At 37.9% G+C, this 18,709-nt stretch overlaps 1 protein-coding gene across 4 annotated transcripts in view; it reads right to left on the reverse strand.

The window, feature by feature from the left end:
- The window catches only part of LOC309440557 (gamma-aminobutyric acid receptor subunit pi-like), an 85,046-nt gene that overhangs the window by 28,950 nt on the left and 37,387 nt on the right, over positions 1–18,709 (reverse strand). For all 4 annotated transcript variants that reach the window (XM_082054310.1, XM_082054308.1, XM_082054311.1 and 1 more), the window contains 2 exons: positions 10,083–10,176; positions 3,966–4,069 (listed from right to left, as the gene is read on the reverse strand). In XM_082054310.1, the coding sequence (XP_081910436.1) occupies positions 3,966–4,069; positions 10,083–10,138 (160 nt within the window). In that variant the 5' untranslated portion in view covers positions 10,139–10,176. The remainder of the gene's footprint in view (positions 1–3,965; positions 4,070–10,082; positions 10,177–18,709) is intronic.

Here is an 18,709-nt window from a genome sequence, read left to right on the forward strand (position 1 = left end):
AAAGAATGGTTATAATAAATCTAGATTAGGTAATTTTTTAACTCATTAATGGAACTTCCTGGTCTACCTGTTCATTTTATTAATATTTGCTTGAAGAACCAGCTCATTAAAATGCTATAATAAAGGAAAAAGAACACTCTTAATAGTAACTTTCAGGTGAGGGCAGAGAGAAGTAACCAGTCTATCTGGGATTCCTCTGTACTAAGCATTGTTTAAAGTACTGCCATAATTTGGTAACTGGTATGCATCACCCACCACAGACAAACATAAAATGCTCAGTCAATATTACTTGTCTGCAAATCTTTGACATGCTAAGCCTGGTTTCTTCTAATCTGACTTTAGGCACCTAACTTAGGTGCCTAGAGATGGGAATGACAATCTATATTGGGCATAAACAGCAGCATTTGGGTACCAAGGTTTTGGAGGACTTACTTGTGCAGGAGAAGATGACTAAAGTAAGGAGAGATTAATCCAGGCTTAAAATCTAGACAAATGTTAGTTCTTCTCCTGTCCTTCCATGGATTTGACAATTTCATGTTATGTACAGGCATTCGATTCAAATGAAAAATATATTCATAATCCCCTTGTTAATGATACTAGCTGAGTTTTTTCTGCTTAGGTAATTTCCAGTATCCACTTAGGTAATTTCCAGTCATCTGCTAGTCCCAGCACAAGGACCAAACACAGACAGGCAAATGGAGGGCTTATTAAACTAGAACTTACAAGAAATTTCCTTCACTAGTTAATATTTCTGTTTCTCCTGGCTTTTAGGAAAAAAGGACCCTTCACTTTAGGATCATTTGTTTATACCTAATGCTTTCTTTTCAGGACTAAAAAACTATTTTGCTAAACATTAAGGAATTCAGCAGCACTGATTTTGTGAGAGTATGATTGTATCTTGGCAGTGAGCATCATTTCAAAAATCCCCATTTCCTCCCTGAAGAAAAATTTCAAGGACAAATAACTTTGAAATGACTTTGTATTATGTTATGCTAAAACTCAAATATGTTATGCTAAAACCCCTGGCCCTTCACACTCGATAAAAATCACATTTCAGTGTTCCATTATGACTAGCTAACATTAAGCTCAAAGCACTGTAGATGTCAACAAATAATACCATCTAGTTTTATGACAAATTACTTCAAACGTATTTATGAATGCATATCTGACTGACCACATAAATAAACAGGAACAAGCACACTTCTCAAAGCAAAGGAATCTTGAGGTGGGGGGTGGGGGGAAGGAAAGGAGCCAAGTGTCTCAAAGAGGCTGACTTCAGGATATTATTTTTAGATATTTCTGCATATCAAGATACACATACTAGGTTCCCATTTTATGCAAATCCTTTCATGCACTTCAGACAGCAAACATAGATCTTGGGATTAATATGCATATATATCCTTTTCCATTCTTGCTTCTAGAAATACAAGTTTCCTTCTCAGAGCAAATCAGCCCTGAAGGGCTGACACAATTAGAGCTGTGCGGGCTTTTATAGTAGCTGATAATCTCCGCCAGTACCACAATGCCCCAGTTTATGTTTTTGTCATGCAGTTTTTCATTACCCTACTCAATTCTTTCTGATCTTCAGATCTGGACTTGATTGGTCAGTCTCTTACTATTAACATGCAGATGTCATAACAAATAAATTAAGGATTTGGGGGATAAGGAAGGTTAAAAAAAATATATATATATATATATCTCTCTCTCTCTCTCACAGAAGAGGTATACATTACTTAACTGTTACTATGGCTTCACCAACTATTTAGCAGGTGTACTGTAGCCATTGATACAATTCTGAGTAAAGCCAGCTATACTTAAATCTTTTTCTCACAAAGAATAGATATAAGATACACCAGCTGCAAGCAGATAATATCCACAGAAATAAGCAAAATATTACATGAAACAAAGCTAGCATAGCTGTGGTCACACAGATGAATATAATCCACTGATTTGTTAAGCTGAGGATTTAGGTGGTTTACTAGCTCTGCTGCTGAGATGGGCAAGAGCTTCTCCTGGACCCAAATCTCATCCGAGCTGCAGCCCACTTTGACAGTAACAGAGGGGTCAGGGCTAGGCATGCCGAGCATACATGCCTCTATCACACAGAAAAATTATTCCAACTAATCCCAAATGATCATGCAAAAAGCTGCAGATCCAAAAATCAGGATGAACACCTCCTTGGTCATCCTAAATTATTCCTACAAAAGAAATAATTTCTCACAAAATCACCAACTCTGCATTTAGAAATGGCATCAATAAAATGTCTTTTTCAGAGTCTCATCCTGTTTCTTCAGCAGTTGGGCAATATATATCCATCAAAGATTTATGAGACAAGTGTTTACATGCATGAGCCATGACAAGCACGCACAACAGTGCTGGCGCTGTCTGGAAGGGCCCGACCTGAGCTGTGTATGACAGACTTGATCTGTGCTTGAGCTCCCCTGGGATTTCCAGGCAAACACAGAAAGTCCTTAGCATCACTCCAAACAAAATTCCTGGGAAGGACTATAGCCTTGCTGCATTACAGCAGCTGAAAAAAACTTTGGCTTACATTAGAAAACAGAGACTCCTAACCCAAAAGTGCTTTACTGCTGGTCTAACAACTATCATAGGATTTTGCAATTAAATTATCTTCACTGCCTATCAAAGCACATCCACCATGTCAGCACCAATGTACCTCTAGTACCAGCATGAAGTAATCAGTTTAAATAACTATACGTTCAGTGGCCACTAATGTATTTTCCATTATGCATCATCTCCAGTGAGATGTTAGTTTATTTTTTAGCATTACTTTTATTTTGCTGATAATCTTTTTAGAGCACTTTGAAACAGTTGTATCAGTACCTGAGACAACTACAGTAAAATCAAGCAGATGAAATAGTTATTTTCCCTTTCTTTTAAACCTAAAATACAGATCTTAATATTTTTATAAAACTGATTCAGAAATAGAATCAGATGCAGGGTGTCCTTATTGAACAGATTGTTAGTCTCACCAGGTATTTGGATAGCAAGAGGTAACATTATGGTCTGAGAAACTCTTTATATTCTGCTTAAAATTGACAGACTAATTGAAGACTATAATAGTCTTCATTTGAAATCCCTCACTTTTCTGAACATTTAACTTTTAAGAACTAGTGCCTACCATTCACTCTGCAAGTTTACTTTCTGACAGACACATGGTGCTGAGCATCTTCTCAATGTGCAGAATATTTGCTGTTTCAGAGTTGTGCAGGCAGAGATCTTCACCTCCGCCTTGTAACTCTCCAGTATTTCTGATACATGCAATAGCCTGATTCAAGCAAGGAAGATGCTGAGATTTCAGGTGCTTAATGTTGACTGCAGGGCAGTAAGATCAGCCTTGGTGCAGCAGATTACGTGGGTGTCCCAATCTGGTGACCATGGCCTTCTGACACAGAGAACCCATATTTTCAATTTGTTTTCCCTCACATATCTGTAGTGAAACAGCTCAGGGACCTTCAAGACGTGAGGCAAGAAGCATTTATTAAATAATTCTCTTTCAATCTTGTAGTACCTAAACATAATACTTGGTATAGTAACAAGATTTGCCCATTCCTTTATGAACAGCTTGATATATAAAGCTTTCTTACATTTAATCAATTTTTAATAGTTATTATTTAGGAAATTAGGGAAAATTATACTTTTACATAGTTAAGATATTACAGCTTATCTCATTGAGGACACATAAACATCAATAGTCAAGTTCTTAATAAAGTCTGGAAGTTTTGCTTGTGAATACCTCGAATATACAAGTTCCACCTTGGGCTACAAAGCTATTACACTGTATCTTATTGTATTATAGGATATCATATATAATCAGGTCAGTCACTGTCAAACATTGGAGGAAAAGAGTAGAGTGAAAAAAACACTTGTTCTCATTGCTGATTTTCAGCAATTTTCAGCATTATATTATTGCCCAATCTTATTAAAAGGGCTTTTATACTTACTATCAAAAAAAGGACGTAGATACTTGTTGTATCCTTTTATTATTTTTTGTATAGTTGGAGGTAGAATTTCACCTTTTCCTTCAGCTTCCGGAATTTGCATTGACCTAAAAGGAATGAAAAAAGTGAGCATGTTTTAAAAAAAAAAATTACCAATTATGGGAGAAAAAATGCAGGAAAAGTGCAGGAAAATGCCGTATTAGTTTCAAGGTTACTGATGATTACTGTCTATCACTAAACATTTGTATGCTTGCCTTTCACAGCACTGTAGAAAAAAAAAACTTCTAGAAAATGATAGATTCTATAACCTGTATTAGTCTCTTATGGGAAAGAAATACCACTTCTATACCTTAAAGTCTATCATTTCTTAACACTTCACCAGAGAAAGTAGTTCAGTCTTCTTTAACACCTTCTCTGTAAATAGGGCACTATCCTTATAATCTAGGAATGTGAGAGGGGCATTGATTATTTATTTCAGCATTAAAATTAAGCTTCTTTTTATATAATGAAATACATTAAATTTAACTTCTGGAGAGAGACAGAAACCAACCTCAGAGATTAGTGACAGAAAAAAAAAATAACAACAACAGAAAAGCCACAAACCAAGAACAACAACAACAAAAAACCCCACCACTTCTAAAATACTGCTTTTTCAACACAATTTTTAAACAGGTTACAGAAATAATCCTGTTGGGCAAAATCAGTGAAGCATAATGAGAATGCATTGTTCAGAAACAGCTACAAATATAATCCACAGAAGTCAAATATAAATGAGCAATTACAAACCCCATTTTTGCCCTGGGGCCCCTGCAATAGCCTCCTTAGAAGAATGAGCAAAGGGAGTGAGAAAGATGCATACTTGAATTACAACTCTTTATTTAGACCATATCAGGGTTAATTTTTATATGTTCCCCACCACCCCCCCTTCACCTTTTATGGGTCTTGCTGTTGAGCAGCTGTGGGAGGGACACCTGGGGTCGCTGAGGGGTGTTACACTGTAAGTAGCAGTCCCATAGCAAAAAATATTATAGCTTTGCCCTTAATTTCTGCCTAACCCCTAAAGTGAGTACCCTGAGAGCAGGAGCAGGTTGTGCTCACCTGTCACAAATTCAGGCTGCACTCTTCATAAATTAAAACACAAGTGGTACTGGCTGCTCATTGCCAATGATGTGAGAAAAGCTGGGGTAGGACTTTTCTTTAATTATGAAGGTGATAAGCAAATAATTGATTGAATTAAGGAAGCCCAGCTGGCAAACACAGGCAGAGGTGTTGTCTCTGCTCATGGAGAGCAGTCACCTATATATTCACCAGGAGAGGGTCTCTTTGTTTCTTACTCCACACACCCAAAGTTGCTGGTCACTAAGAGTAATGAGTTCTATCCTTTGGTTCTGTTCCAGCAGATACAGCAGTTATAGCTGTTGTTGCTCAGCCCCAAGAAGGGAGTAAGTACAAACTGATGACTAAGGAAAAACTAGTGTTTCATGGTGTTTCCTAGTCTTACCAAATTCTTACTGGATTTCTTCTGCCCAATTTTCCTTGGAGCTGCTACTAGAAACTGTGCTTGCTCTTCCTAATGATATTTCTGGGATTTCTGTAGCTTTCTGAAGCTGGGGGTTTTATTTTAATTTCACTATGTTTCTGAGAGACCTTGAGCTGTTTTGTTAGGAAACTGTGGTTTTCATCCACTAGGAATAATCCACTATCTTAGGCTGGCAAAGCTTAAATGCTAAGATGATCTCACTGAGCGTACATGGTCAAATCACACTGTGGTTTTAGATGTGGTGTCTGCTGTCTTGAAGTGCTGCTATTGCTGCTTAATTTTTCTGTTCACTGGACCCTATTCCCATGTAAGTAGCTGTTTTTCATCAGCAGTCTTGTAACTCTTATAGCTTAGATATTTGAACAATATGACTTTTTTCTCTCATTTTGACCCTTTTTCTTTGTTTATTTATTGCTAGAGAACTATGTTTTCACTTCACTTTAAGTGTGGTCTTGAGTAATGACAGCATTGAAATAAGGACAATTTCTCCTGTAAATTTTATCATAAAAAAAAAAAAAAAACAACCACACACAACCAAGCACAGTTATACTCAGTTGACATGTGAATATAAATCAAAAGGCTATTTTCATGTTGCACAAAAGTGTGGGAATTAGAAATGTACTCAAATTTAAATCACTTGCTAAATATTGTATCTGTAATAGATATTTCTGCTTTTGTAGTTTACATATAATTTTAGCTAAGTGTTCAATAAGCTGCATGAATTTCATTTCACAGCTTTACTACATTGTTCTTAAATAACTTTCACATACTGTGAAACAATAAAGAAAAGCCAGTCCTTTTTATACTGCTAAGGTATAATATTGTTCTGATCAGTATGCAATTGTGGAGTGGCCTGGTGTGTTACCAGTAACAGCTATTTTCTGAAATATATTTTAAATATTTGGTATTATTGTATGGAAGTCCTTCCCTTAAATCACCTGTGATACCATTTGAGGTAATTCTTGATTTCTCTTATTAATATATGATGCGTAGCCTCATGTCTCTGATTTTTATGATTAAGTAAGAACTTGTTGGCATGGGAAAGCCGTTGTGTGGTAATTGAGGATGTGAATTAATGGGGCACTGTCCCTTATGTGCTATTTTTCCATACGATCTTTGAGAAGGCCTATCATACTAAGTCAATATATGAGAGGAACCTGATGCCTCCTAAAGGCACATGTGTGGTGTTACCATGCAGGTAACTTCGGGGATACTCAGAAGCAGATTGTCAGTGTTGAAAGTCAAGGAACCTACAGATGTTGCATGCCTTAAGTGGTTTTGCTTATCTGTATTTTAAGGGAGGATGCCCTGTTTCCTTTAAAGTGCTCTTCAATTCATGTGCCCCCTTCATCTTTAAGAAAGTGTGAGCTCACAGCTGCGAATATTCCTGTATTATGTCATAGAGCCCTATGCAGGAAACACAAAGGATAAAAGTAAAAAAATTAGACTTGCTCCTCTTATGCATGTACATCTTCTCATCTGTGTATTTAGGCTTTTCTTTTATCCAGTATTTGCACTGTTGTATTTAACTAACCGCATAAAGCTTAGTTCCTCAGTTTTCCTTATGTATTTGAAATACATGGGCATGCATCCAAGTATGGAATTGCCTTGAAACAACTGTTACAGCCACCGAGGCTTTTACAGAAGAAAACTGGATATATATATTTTTTGATAGCCGGGAATATCTATCTGTTCTGGGCTGTCTATGTACAATAAATGTTTTAAACCCTTCAGGTCCCACGACCCATACTTGTTTTCATAAAAGCTGAATTATGATTATTTAGTTTTCTTAGTTATTCTTATAACTCAAAAACTTTGTTTACAGGTTAGGTTTAACTTCGAAGGTACAAAAACTGCTTGTTGTTTAGGATACTTTCAAGTTAGTGTCTTAAAAGAACTGGGTAACTGGAGGGTGAAAAGGGAATGTCTGTCCTGAACAGTAGTATATATCACTGCTTAAAACAAAAGTACAGTCTAGACACATGTATGGGAATATTTTTGCTGGCTATTTTTTGTCAGAAGTCATGTATCATGAAAAAGGAAGAATCATCTTAGAACTGAGGGAAGGGAAAGCGAAATCCCAAACACAGTCTGAGCAAGTTTTTGAAACATCCCCCTCAGGAAAAGCTGAGGGAAAAAAGCTTTTTCCATGCAATACACTGACAGGCGAAGGGTTTACAGAAGCAAACAAAGGTGTTACTTCTTGTTTCATATGTGATGTGCTCAAGGATGCAGACATGTGTGGTCTTTGTAGATAAACTGCAGCAGAACCACTTACATCACTGATTAATTTTCTGCTTTAAAACTGCCAGTACTGTCATGGGGTTTTGGTTAATTGGTGAGGTGGAAACAGTAGTATTATGTTACCACTTACCAGATATAGCAACAAATACTGGAATAATTTAAGTGCTCTGAAACACAAGGAAAAATCAGCACCCCACAGAATTTTCTGGATTTGGCCCTATAAACTCAGGCTAGCATTCTTTAACTCAAAAATGCCCTTCCTGAAATAAATGGGAGTCTTTTCTGGGATCAAAGAGCACATATTTACTTAAGCTGATTCCTGATAATGATTTGAAGTTTTGTGTTTGATATGAACATAATGTAATTTAATGTCAAGTTCTGAAAGTGAAGTTAAGAAATGTCATTCAGGAAGGAAGAAGTACAAAGGCAGAGACTGAGAGCCTGATGTGATGTTGTTAACACATGGGTTGTAGCAAATCATGTTCTCTGTATGTGGCTGTCTATAAACTTAAGTATATTTAAAATAATAAATAAAACCAAACACTATTGTCTATAAAGTACTCTAATCAGTAAACTCTGACCTAGTCATTCTCCTGTATGTGTCATACATTAGCCTGAGCTTATACAAGTGAGATATCTAACGCGGGGGTGTCAAACTCATTTTCCCTGGGGGCCACATTAGCCTCGCAGTCACCTTCAAAGGGCTGAATACAACTACAGAGGTAGTTACATTTATACAGTCCTAAAATTACATTCAGTCCTTCACAGACAACCACGAGGCTGATGTGGCCCCTGGTGAAAATGAGTTTGACACCCCTGATCTAAGGGACGGCTTGGGGAGCAATCCTGGCCCTTGCTGCAGTGCACTTCAGTCCTTGCTTGCTTTGAAATATTTCTCTGCTTCAGTGCCAGGCAGATTAGTTTTGTATTAAACCGCACTTTCATCAAATCTTCCTGTTTTGTGCACTGAAAAAAGACCTTTGTGTCTGTGAGCTAGGCAAGGGGCTGAACTTCTCAGCCTGTGTTTGGATTTGGGTACAACGTGACCACATCAGCTCAATGCTGTTGGTGTGTCTGGATACTCTTGGCCATGTGAAGCTGTAAGAGAGTATTCATAAAGTCCACCTGATAGTAATGAAGGCAATTATATACTGCAGGCTGAACTTCTCAGGGAATTTTGCCTCTGTTACTCAGATACTTCTGAAATTTTGTTGGTCTCTTTGCAGTGCCTTATTCCTACAAAGCCATGAATCATCCAGTGATTACAGAGTGTGGCAAGTCACAGCTGATGAGGAGGGAAGGTGGAATTGGAGCAACTGTGTGTTCTGGGCAAAGATCTCTTTATAGCACTGGAGAAGGTGGTGGAGATGAGTGTTTTAAACTCCCTTTCAGGGGACTGTTCCACCTGCTCTCACAACCAAGTGGAGGCTTTATCTGAACATGTGTTTGTACATCTACTTGAACTAAAGCTCAGGCAGAATCTTATCTTGAGGGATTTGTTGGGAGGACAAATAGGTTAGGCAAGTCTACAAAGAGTATTGGCTAACAGATTCTAAATATTTCTGTTAAAGGTGGAAGTGCAAATGTTTAACCTGTCTGTGCTTGCATTTTCTCATTAGAATTAACTATAAAGAATATTTTTCCCCACATTTTATAGAAGGAATGTATTTTAAGTGTTCCATTTCTATCTTAAGCTTTTTGTCATAGCAACTGCACTATTGGTAGAATTCCTTGTACAGGAACGGATCAGTTTCACCTTCCATCTTAACACTACTCAGCTTTCCTAAAGACTCCATTATTTCATCAACAGAGAATAAGATGACAATGTTTTAATCAGGTAATAATTTTTAACACACTTTCCTGTAGTAATGAATGCACAATGATTACTTTATTACCTTAAGCTTACAGTACATCTAGGTGGACTGTGTGCTTCTGTCCTTGAGCAAGGCGCTGTGCTCCTGGCAAGGACCATGTGCCCTTCTAAATTTGCTAAGCCTCTGGTATGATATTCACACTCTCTACACAGTCATCTTTCATTTGAAGGACCATTTACTTGAGTTCAATTCCTTTCTTTTTTTCCCCCATCAGTCTTCTTAGTGAAAAGAAATCTGTTACTCAATTCAGATGGCTGAGATGATTCATAAAGGAGTTCGGTCCTATATTTCTGTTATTAATATCCAATTGCTTAATCTTTATAAGAGCCAAGATTCAGCTGTCAAGTGGGTCTGGCTTTCTTTACCTGGTCAGATACATTTCTAATTATAAGTAATTTGGTTATAAACCAACTGATATTATTACACATTGAAAAAATAATATTTTTTGCAAGTATTTCTTACCTACAGAGCATTGATAGAAAAAGGGCTCTGAGACTGCAGCATTTAAGACTGCACATTTTCAGCTGTTTGAAAGTTTCAAAAGTTCTTGTAGCTCCTAAAAAAAGAAAGTGCAGAGATGTTTTAGAACACACTTGCATTTCGAATATACAAATTTCACATGTTTTCAATACTAAAGATATTGTATCTTGAATAGCTGCTTCTATAAAGGTATTAGTAAATATCTACAATTAAAAACCTCAAAACTTCAAAAAAGACATGGTATCAGCAATAATTTAATAGAAGCTGCACTTCAGTATACTACAGCTCTTTCATTTTTTGCATCTGTCCTTTATGTATTAGGAAAAGTAATTGTTTTGAAAAATAACACAATCACATGCAGCAGAATCATAAACACTGCGTTTTGTCTCTGCTATTCATGCTTGTAAATGAGTGCATATCAGCATATCAGTGCACTCCTCTGAATGGAAAATTCACACCACCATACTAGAACACAGAGCTGTTCAAGGACAACATTTGTTACGTGGTTAGTAACAATAGCTATAATACATATCTTTGCTAAGCTTTTTGTTAATGAGGAAAATTGAAATTATATGTTTTAACTCTATTTAAAAAGATCATTTGACTGTATATAAATAATCACACATAACCATTCACTTTCATCAAAATGTCTGGCTGAGGCATGATGCTTTTTTCTGAATGGGATTTCTTTGCTTTTTGCATCCGCAATGGTTATTTTAAGTAAACTGTCAGCTCTGTAATCTATTTCTAGATGAAAAGAGTATCAGTCAATAATGCAGTCATGCAATAGGTCTGAAATTCATGGGCTGTGCAAACTTCTGCTGTATTTCGTCAAAGCACTGAAATGTTATTTGAAAGCCTTCCTTCAAATCTTCAAAAGAAATATACATGACAGGAACATTGCCTACTCAGAATCTGCAAGACAACTGTTAAATGACAATAAATAGAAATGAAATATCTTCTGTAAGTTTTAGGAAGGGGCAATCAAACAATACTATTTTCAATATCCAAAATTATTTTTGCAGCAGCCTCCTGCACTTTCATTTCACAATAAACTACTAACAAGAAAGAATCTGAAGCTTCACAATTCAAAGCTTTGTTTCGCCATCTTTTAGTCACCAAGGCAAAATGCTAGTGAACTTTTTTTTTTGTTTTTACCCTAAAGTACTTTTCTTTCAGTCTGTAGTTCTAGTAAGAGCAACACTACTGGTATTTACTTAAATTAATGCAGCGTGAATGGTATATGACTTGTATGTAACAGTGGTGAAGCGACAAAACAAGTTAATGTCTCCAAAGGAAAGTGAAAGCCATTTCAATGGCTTTTTAAATAAGGAAAAATTCTCAGCATCTTGGATACTTCAAGCATATACCAGCCTGGTAAATATTAATGTCAAAATAAATCATCATATCACACACTCCTACTGACTTCCACAGAAAATCACGCATGAGACATTAAGAGAGCCTGTTATAGGAAGATACAGCACAAATGAGCAGATGGTGTTGTCAGAACATTGCTCTCTAAATGCTGATTCTGTAACACTCCTGGTGCATATTGTGGGATCTCTTTTGCGTATCTCATTTTGGGTTTGGATGGATACTTTCTACGTTCACTATCTTTATCTCACAGGAAAATATGCTAAATATAAGTATTATCTTTCTGGTTTCCCAGAAAAGCTCTTACTGACTTTAAGTACTTCATAAAGCTTCTTTTTTATTTAGCTTTTCAATTGCTGCTATGAGCTCCTAATGTGTCTGAAGATCTTTTATAAATAGATTAAGGAAACCTATGGATATTTCTGTACTTGCTTGGTTTTAGTTTTTACAGTACTGAAGATCAAAATGAATGTGTTGATTACTAATCTCTTTCTAAGGCAACTGGTTTAACTTCAGATCTTAACCAACATCCAATTTAGCAGTTTTATGGGGGGATGGGGTAGAAAATGAGTCTTTAACACATGGAAGGTCAAATCCATTCTATGGTATGTGAGTTAATTTTGTATTTTCAGGAAGAGAGCATGGAAATAGAAGGAAGAGAATTGGATAACTATTGAAGTCTTAAGCAGTTTCACAGCTAATACTTAAACTGGATATATAAATCACTGCTGCATGTGCATACACGCTTGCATGCACACACATTTTTCTCTGCTGTCTGTTTTTTTTGTGGGGCTTACTGAGCTGGTTTGTTCCATTGAAAAGCTTGCCTCTTGGCATGTTTGCACATCTGGACCTTTCCTCTGTCATGTATTTCTTTATCAAATCCTATACACTCCCAGCAGGATTCCTTCCTGCATATGTAGACCTTATTAACTACTGGTATTTAAAACTGGTTCAGCAGGACCCAAAATATTTTCCTCTTTCCCAGAGCCTAGAAAAATATACATAATCTATTCTCTGCATGGAATATTGAGCCATTCGATTTACCAGACAGGCTACATGCTGTCCAAATTATTGTGCATATATTGGCACATCTTCATATTCTAAACATACCATTAAGTAATTGAGGTGAAGGTAACAAATATCTGCCCCAGTTTCCCACATGATGGTCATAGAATCATTTCAGTTGGAAGAGACCTTCAGGATTGTAAAGTCCAGCCACAACCTAACCTAATTCTAGCACTAAACCATGTCCCTAAGAACCTAATCTAAATGCCTTTTAAACACCTCCAGGAATGGGACATGGGAGTATTAGAGTGCAGAGGAGGGTGGTGAAGCTGGTGAGGGGTCTGGAGCACAAGTGTGATGAGGAGCAGCTGAGAGACCTGGGGCTGTTTAGCCTGGAGAAAAGGAGGCTGAGGGGAGACCTTATCACTGTCTCCAACTACCTGAAAGGAGGTTGTAGCATGGAGGGTGTTGGTCTCCCAAGTAGCAGGTGATAGGACAAGAGAAAATGGCCTCAAGTTGTGCCAGGGGAGGTTTAGACTGGAAATTAGGAAAAAATTCTCCACCGAAAGGGTTGTCAGGCATTGGAACAGGCTTCCCAGGGAAGTGGTACAACAACACTTCCTACTTTGAATCAGATAAGATTAGGACTGTAAAATAGTGTCTGATGTTTTGGCATTTCTCCTGGGAATTCAGTATTTATTATCATCAGTGTGAGAGGAAAAGTGAATTATGTGAGTTTCACCAACCTCTGAGACTGAAATGAGATGAAGGCAGAGTTGGCAGAGGTAGTAGCAGTATCTTAAAACTTCACTGGAAGTGAATTTTGTGTGAATGAATCAAAGGATGAAATGTCTGTCATACTGAATTATCTTATCCACAAGTGAATGCATGGAAAAGACTAAAAATTATCAGATATAAACACTTGGCCATACACTAGTGGCCATATGCCTGAATTCCAATGGCTGCTATTGCAGGCATCTAAAACAGCATGTAGAATTACTTAAAAATAAAAAGTCAATAGTGGCTTTATGGATAGTATAAGCTGAATTAGCATTGCAGTTTTCTTTTGATTTCTGAATCTAAACTGTTGAATGACAGCACCTTTAATTGTTTGAAGGAAAAGTAGCTAGAAATTCAAGAGGGATTCAGCCAGAGTGCTGAGGAAGTGTAACTACCTCCCCTGCTCTATATTGTCCTAGCTGAGCTGTCCACAACAACCGCAGCACAGCCAATGAGTCTGTATATATTCTTAACTCCATCCTCTGGTGGTTAGATCAATATGAACCACAGAATCACAGGATGTCAGGGATTGGAAGGGACCTCAAAAGATCATCTAGTCCAGTCCCCCTGCCGGAGCAGGAACACCCAGATGAGGTTACACAGGAAGGCGTCCAACTGGGTTTTGAATGTCTCCAGAGAAGGAGACTCCACAACCCCCTGCGCAGCCTGTTCCAGTGTCTGTCACCCTCACTGAGAAGAAGTTTCTTCTCAAATTTAAGTGGAACCTCTTGTGTTCCATTTTGAACCCATTACCCCTTGTCCTACTGTTAGTTGTCACCGAGAAGAGCCTAGCTCCATCCTTGTGACACTCACCCTTTATATATTTGTAAACATTAATGAGGTCACCCCTCAGTCTCCTCCAAGCTAAAGAGACCCAGCTCCCTCAGCCTTTCCTCATAAGGGAGATGCTCCGCTCCCTTCAGCATCTTTGTGGCTCTGCACTGGACTCTCTCCAGCAGTTCCCTGTCCTTCTTGAACTGAGGGGCCCAGAACTGGACACAATATTCCAGATGTGGTCTCACCAGGGCAGAGGGGAAGGAGAACCTCTCTTGACCTACTAACCACCCCCCTTCTAATACACCCCAGGTACCATTGGCCTTCCTGGCCACAAGAACACACTGCTGGCCCATGGTCATCCTGCTGTCTACCAGGACCCTCAGGTCCCTTTCCTCTATGCTGCTCTCTAATAGGTCATTCCCCAACCTATACTGGAACCTGGGGTTGTTCCTGCCCAGATGCAAGACTCTGCACTTTCCCTTGTTATATTTCATTAAATTTTTCCCTGACCAACTCTCCAGCCTGTCCAGGTCTCGCTGGATGGCAGCACAACCTCCTTGTGTGTCAACCACTCCTCCCAGCTTGGAAAGCTGAAAATACTGAAGACTCAGTGGGATAAAGGCAGTGGATATGTGGAAGATATTCAGAAGTAGAGGAGCAGAGAGATAAGGAAAAACTCTTCCAGGATTTGGTCCCAGAATGTCACTGTCGCTTCTACGTTCTTTATTCATTCTTCATTCCTGTCCCTACTTCTAACAAACTGACACTTGATGCTATATTGCTATCTTCACTGGCATCCCCAGTTCTTCTGGGCAGTCTTCCTGACTCTTCTTATTTCCAAGTTGCATAGGAAATAATTGTATCCCCTTTCAGGTGTGCACAAGCAACAAGTGAAAATAAAGGGACAGTAACTTTTGCTCATCACTTGGAAAAGCCAACCGCACATGACTGACTGACCGTAGCTACAGACAGATAGAATTTTGTGGAATGAAGGGACATGCTATCTGTCTGTGTATTAATATGGATGCCTGTCTATAATAGCCCTTGTATTATGACACTATAAAATACATAGATCATGAAAGAGAAGAACATGTAAAATTTTCGCAAATTAAGATTTTTTTTTTCTCATGTTAAGATTAATACTACAAAGAGCATGGCTTGAGTGAAAAGTAGCAAGAGATTTTTTGAATGGGGCAAGTTAGAAAGAAGGAATAAAACCCAGCAGCAGCAAAACTCTGTGTCTATCTGGGGAACTGACTAATCAGAATGGACTAGTGCATGTGTCTGCATCCTATTATAAGGGGCACCCTCTTATTTGGCTGACAAGCTGGCTCTTGGCATACCAGCTAGCTTGTTTCTAAACCCTAGGCACATCTGATCTTGCATAGCATGGACATAAACCATGCAAAGTCTCCTTGGGCAAGCAAGCAATGTTAGATTTGCTTGGTCCATGGAAAGTAGCTGTCTTGTCACGTTTTCTTTGCAGAGACAGGCGGTACAGGGGCCATCTCTGGTGACAGTGCTATGTTAGCAAATGGATAGATGTTAAGTTTCTACTGTGGATATACCTAGCAATAGTTCAAAGTGAAATACTGGATGTAATTTTTGCTCTGTTCTGATCAATACAGTTGTTGCATATGCCAAATAATACATTTTAAATGTGCATTTTAAATATATTAGTGTTTGGCTGGGAAATGGGTTAACTGGCAGAGATGTTAATATTATATAGTTTTCCAGGAAAATGAATTTCAGATTTATAACTGGGTGTTTAGGATGATAACACAATTCTAGGAGTTACCTTCACTGAACAAGTGCCAGATGTCTTACTTCCAACCATCATAACAGTGAACTGAAAGTTTTCAACAATATACAGAAATCGATGTAGTAATAAACATTCACGGAATAGCTTCTAATAAATGTGTTCATGTGACTCAAATATAGCACTCATTGCAAGGTCTGCTCATACGTATTGAAAAAATCTATAGAATGTGTGCCACACAGGCTATTTTTTTCTAGTAAGAAAAAAAGGCAACACATTAAAAAACTTATCTCCACCTTGTTCATAAATACGCTTTTAGATAGCTGAAGCTCAAAAGTCCAGCAGATCAGTGGCATTTGAGTCATGGTTGATGATTGCTGCCATCAGTAATTAGCCAAATGAATCAGAAGTTTGTGGGGTTGTGAATGGTCATTTGTATGTGTATATAGACATTTTTACTTAAGTCTTTTGCTCCCTACATCCCAGTTCTGCCATCTGCAGCTGGACCTCTATGTACATCTGCAAATGTTTGAGTCATCTTGTACCAAACTACAGGTATCTCAAATCCAGGAGCTTTACTGGCTTTTTAAGGTGTGTCAGCACTGCAAGGTCCTCACACACCCGATCCCACAGACAGTAAGGGATCACCTTCTACTGCACCAGTCTGTTTGATGTGACAGTCACAAGTCACAGCCCACCCATGTGGCTACACCAAAGCAGCAGAGAAGTGCTCCATTTTCATGCAGTTTAAAGAATGAATGTGTTTGAGTAAAGTCAAAAAGACAGGCAACTTTCAGAGGCTGCAAATGATGAATGAAACCTCAAAGGCACATAAACCTTGCTTTGCAGGAAGGTGTGAACAGCTTTCATGTGATGAACTCTGATGGCTTGGGTGGTCTCCCATCTCAGAGTTGACAGCTGCCTGGGTGAGCACTTCAGGTGACCAGGTTTCTAAAAGGCACCCACATGTGTGTGTTGAAAGCAGATCCTGTGCTGCTGCAGCACTGATACCACACTTCACTAGTTAGACCAAGATAACTTGTTTCTACAGCCTGTAGCAAAATGGAGCCACAGTTTTGTTTGAGCACTATCAAAATAGATATGATTAATATAAATAGTTGAAAATCCAGAAAGTTGAACAGAATATGCTGGTTTGGATTAAGAAAGTAACAACTTGATTTGAAAAGACAAGTGAAATAATCTCTTTCTGATGCCATCTTAAATTATGGTGCATTATGGAAGATAACAGAGCTAGGATCTTCTGGCTCTTAACCTGGAGGAGAGTGTCCCCATATAGACCCTAAAGTCTGTGAGCTTTGCTCAAGTATTCTCATGTTGTAGAAACTATCCAGGACCCAGCTCATCTGCCCATGGCTTCCCTCCCTGCAGCCTCTGGCATGGGAGAATGAGGGACATCTTGCTATATGTCACTGAACACATGCTCGGGGCTGTGAGGGAAAAATTATAGCCCTGTGGTATCAGATCAGGCTTAATCAAATCCATCTTCTCATTGAACATTTTGCAATATGTCTCAGAGATAGGACAGAGAATCAGCCCCTTGTTTTGCAATTAATTTTGTTTGCAATTGCAAAAGATTGGTTTTTTTTGGGGGGAAAGGGGAAGAAGAGAGAAAACATACTGCAGTGATGCCTTGTTTTCCGTGCAAATTATGAATTTGATCCATGAATTTTCCTGGTTTGTCTGTTCTTACACATGCCTGTAAACCTCCGGAGAAAGTACGCTTAGTCACCAAATAACTACTTGTCAGTTTGAGTCCAAGGTTTGTAATTCCCTGCTGAATTAGTAAGTGTCCTGTAAACAAGGGATTTACAAACTAACCATTTTGGGCAGTGCAACAGGATGAAAGACTAGGAAGGAGAAAATCAGTTTTTAAAGCATTTTAGGTATTTTTATGATCTAGAAAGCTTTACCATTTGAAAAGAACTGGCACAAATTAATGTAATTAAAAGTATTCAGTAGAAACACTATTAGCAAATTATAATTACAAGAAGAAATGCTTTTAATTGTACAGCCAGACAAAAATGTGAATGTTTACAAAGTTCAGTACCCTGGACTCAGCTGCACATGTTTGTACCTGCAAAGCTGAAGTCAGCAGTATTATTCTGCCCAAGATGTGGAACTGAGCTCAAAGTCAACAGGAATTCAGTCTAGGAGGAAATCACAAGAGGGGAATTTGAAAGTTTATTGCATTTTTCAATAAAACACTTATTTCAGATTTTTTCCACTAATCAGATTTAACTAATCTTCCCACGTGATAAGTGTGACTGTTTCAGTATCATCCTCTTTTCTAAGTACATACTGCTTTAGATTTATTGTAATGCAGTCATTAGATTTACCTGGACTTGTGTCATGATGAAGAACCACCTTTGAGAAATCCACTTATGAAGTTTGAAATAGACATTGAAATTATTCATATAGGCAGGTGATTTATGTGTGTGTGTGTGTGTATATATATATATATAATTGGAAGAAAGCTTGCTAGAGAAATAAAATGCTTTCATTTAATTCAAATATTTCCCCTCATGACTGAACACCCAACAACAGCTTTAATCAATGTGATCTATTTTCATTCCAATACTGTACACCTTTTTAAGCACTGGCACATTGTTGATCTATGTATGCATTTGAGGTGAGATATGCAAGGTGATAAGGAGTTGGGGGGAACAAAATCAAAGCTGGCTCTTAAATTATCTTTCTGGCAGAAGTTTCTCCACATGCCCTTCACTTTAAAAATAAGTTTTGTGCAGGCTTTTTTGGGTGAACTCACTTCTCAGATATTATTTCTTTCATTAATGGCAATTTGAGTTATTCTGTGATATTTTAATATATCAGAGTGCATTTTAACAATGCCTCAGAGAGAGAGAACATTTTAAAAAAAAAAAAAAAAAAA

This window comes from Streptopelia decaocto (assembly GCF_964273445.1).
Source record: "Streptopelia decaocto genome assembly, chromosome: 5".
In the NCBI taxonomy this organism is placed as follows: Eukaryota; Metazoa; Chordata; class Aves; order Columbiformes; family Columbidae; genus Streptopelia; species Streptopelia decaocto.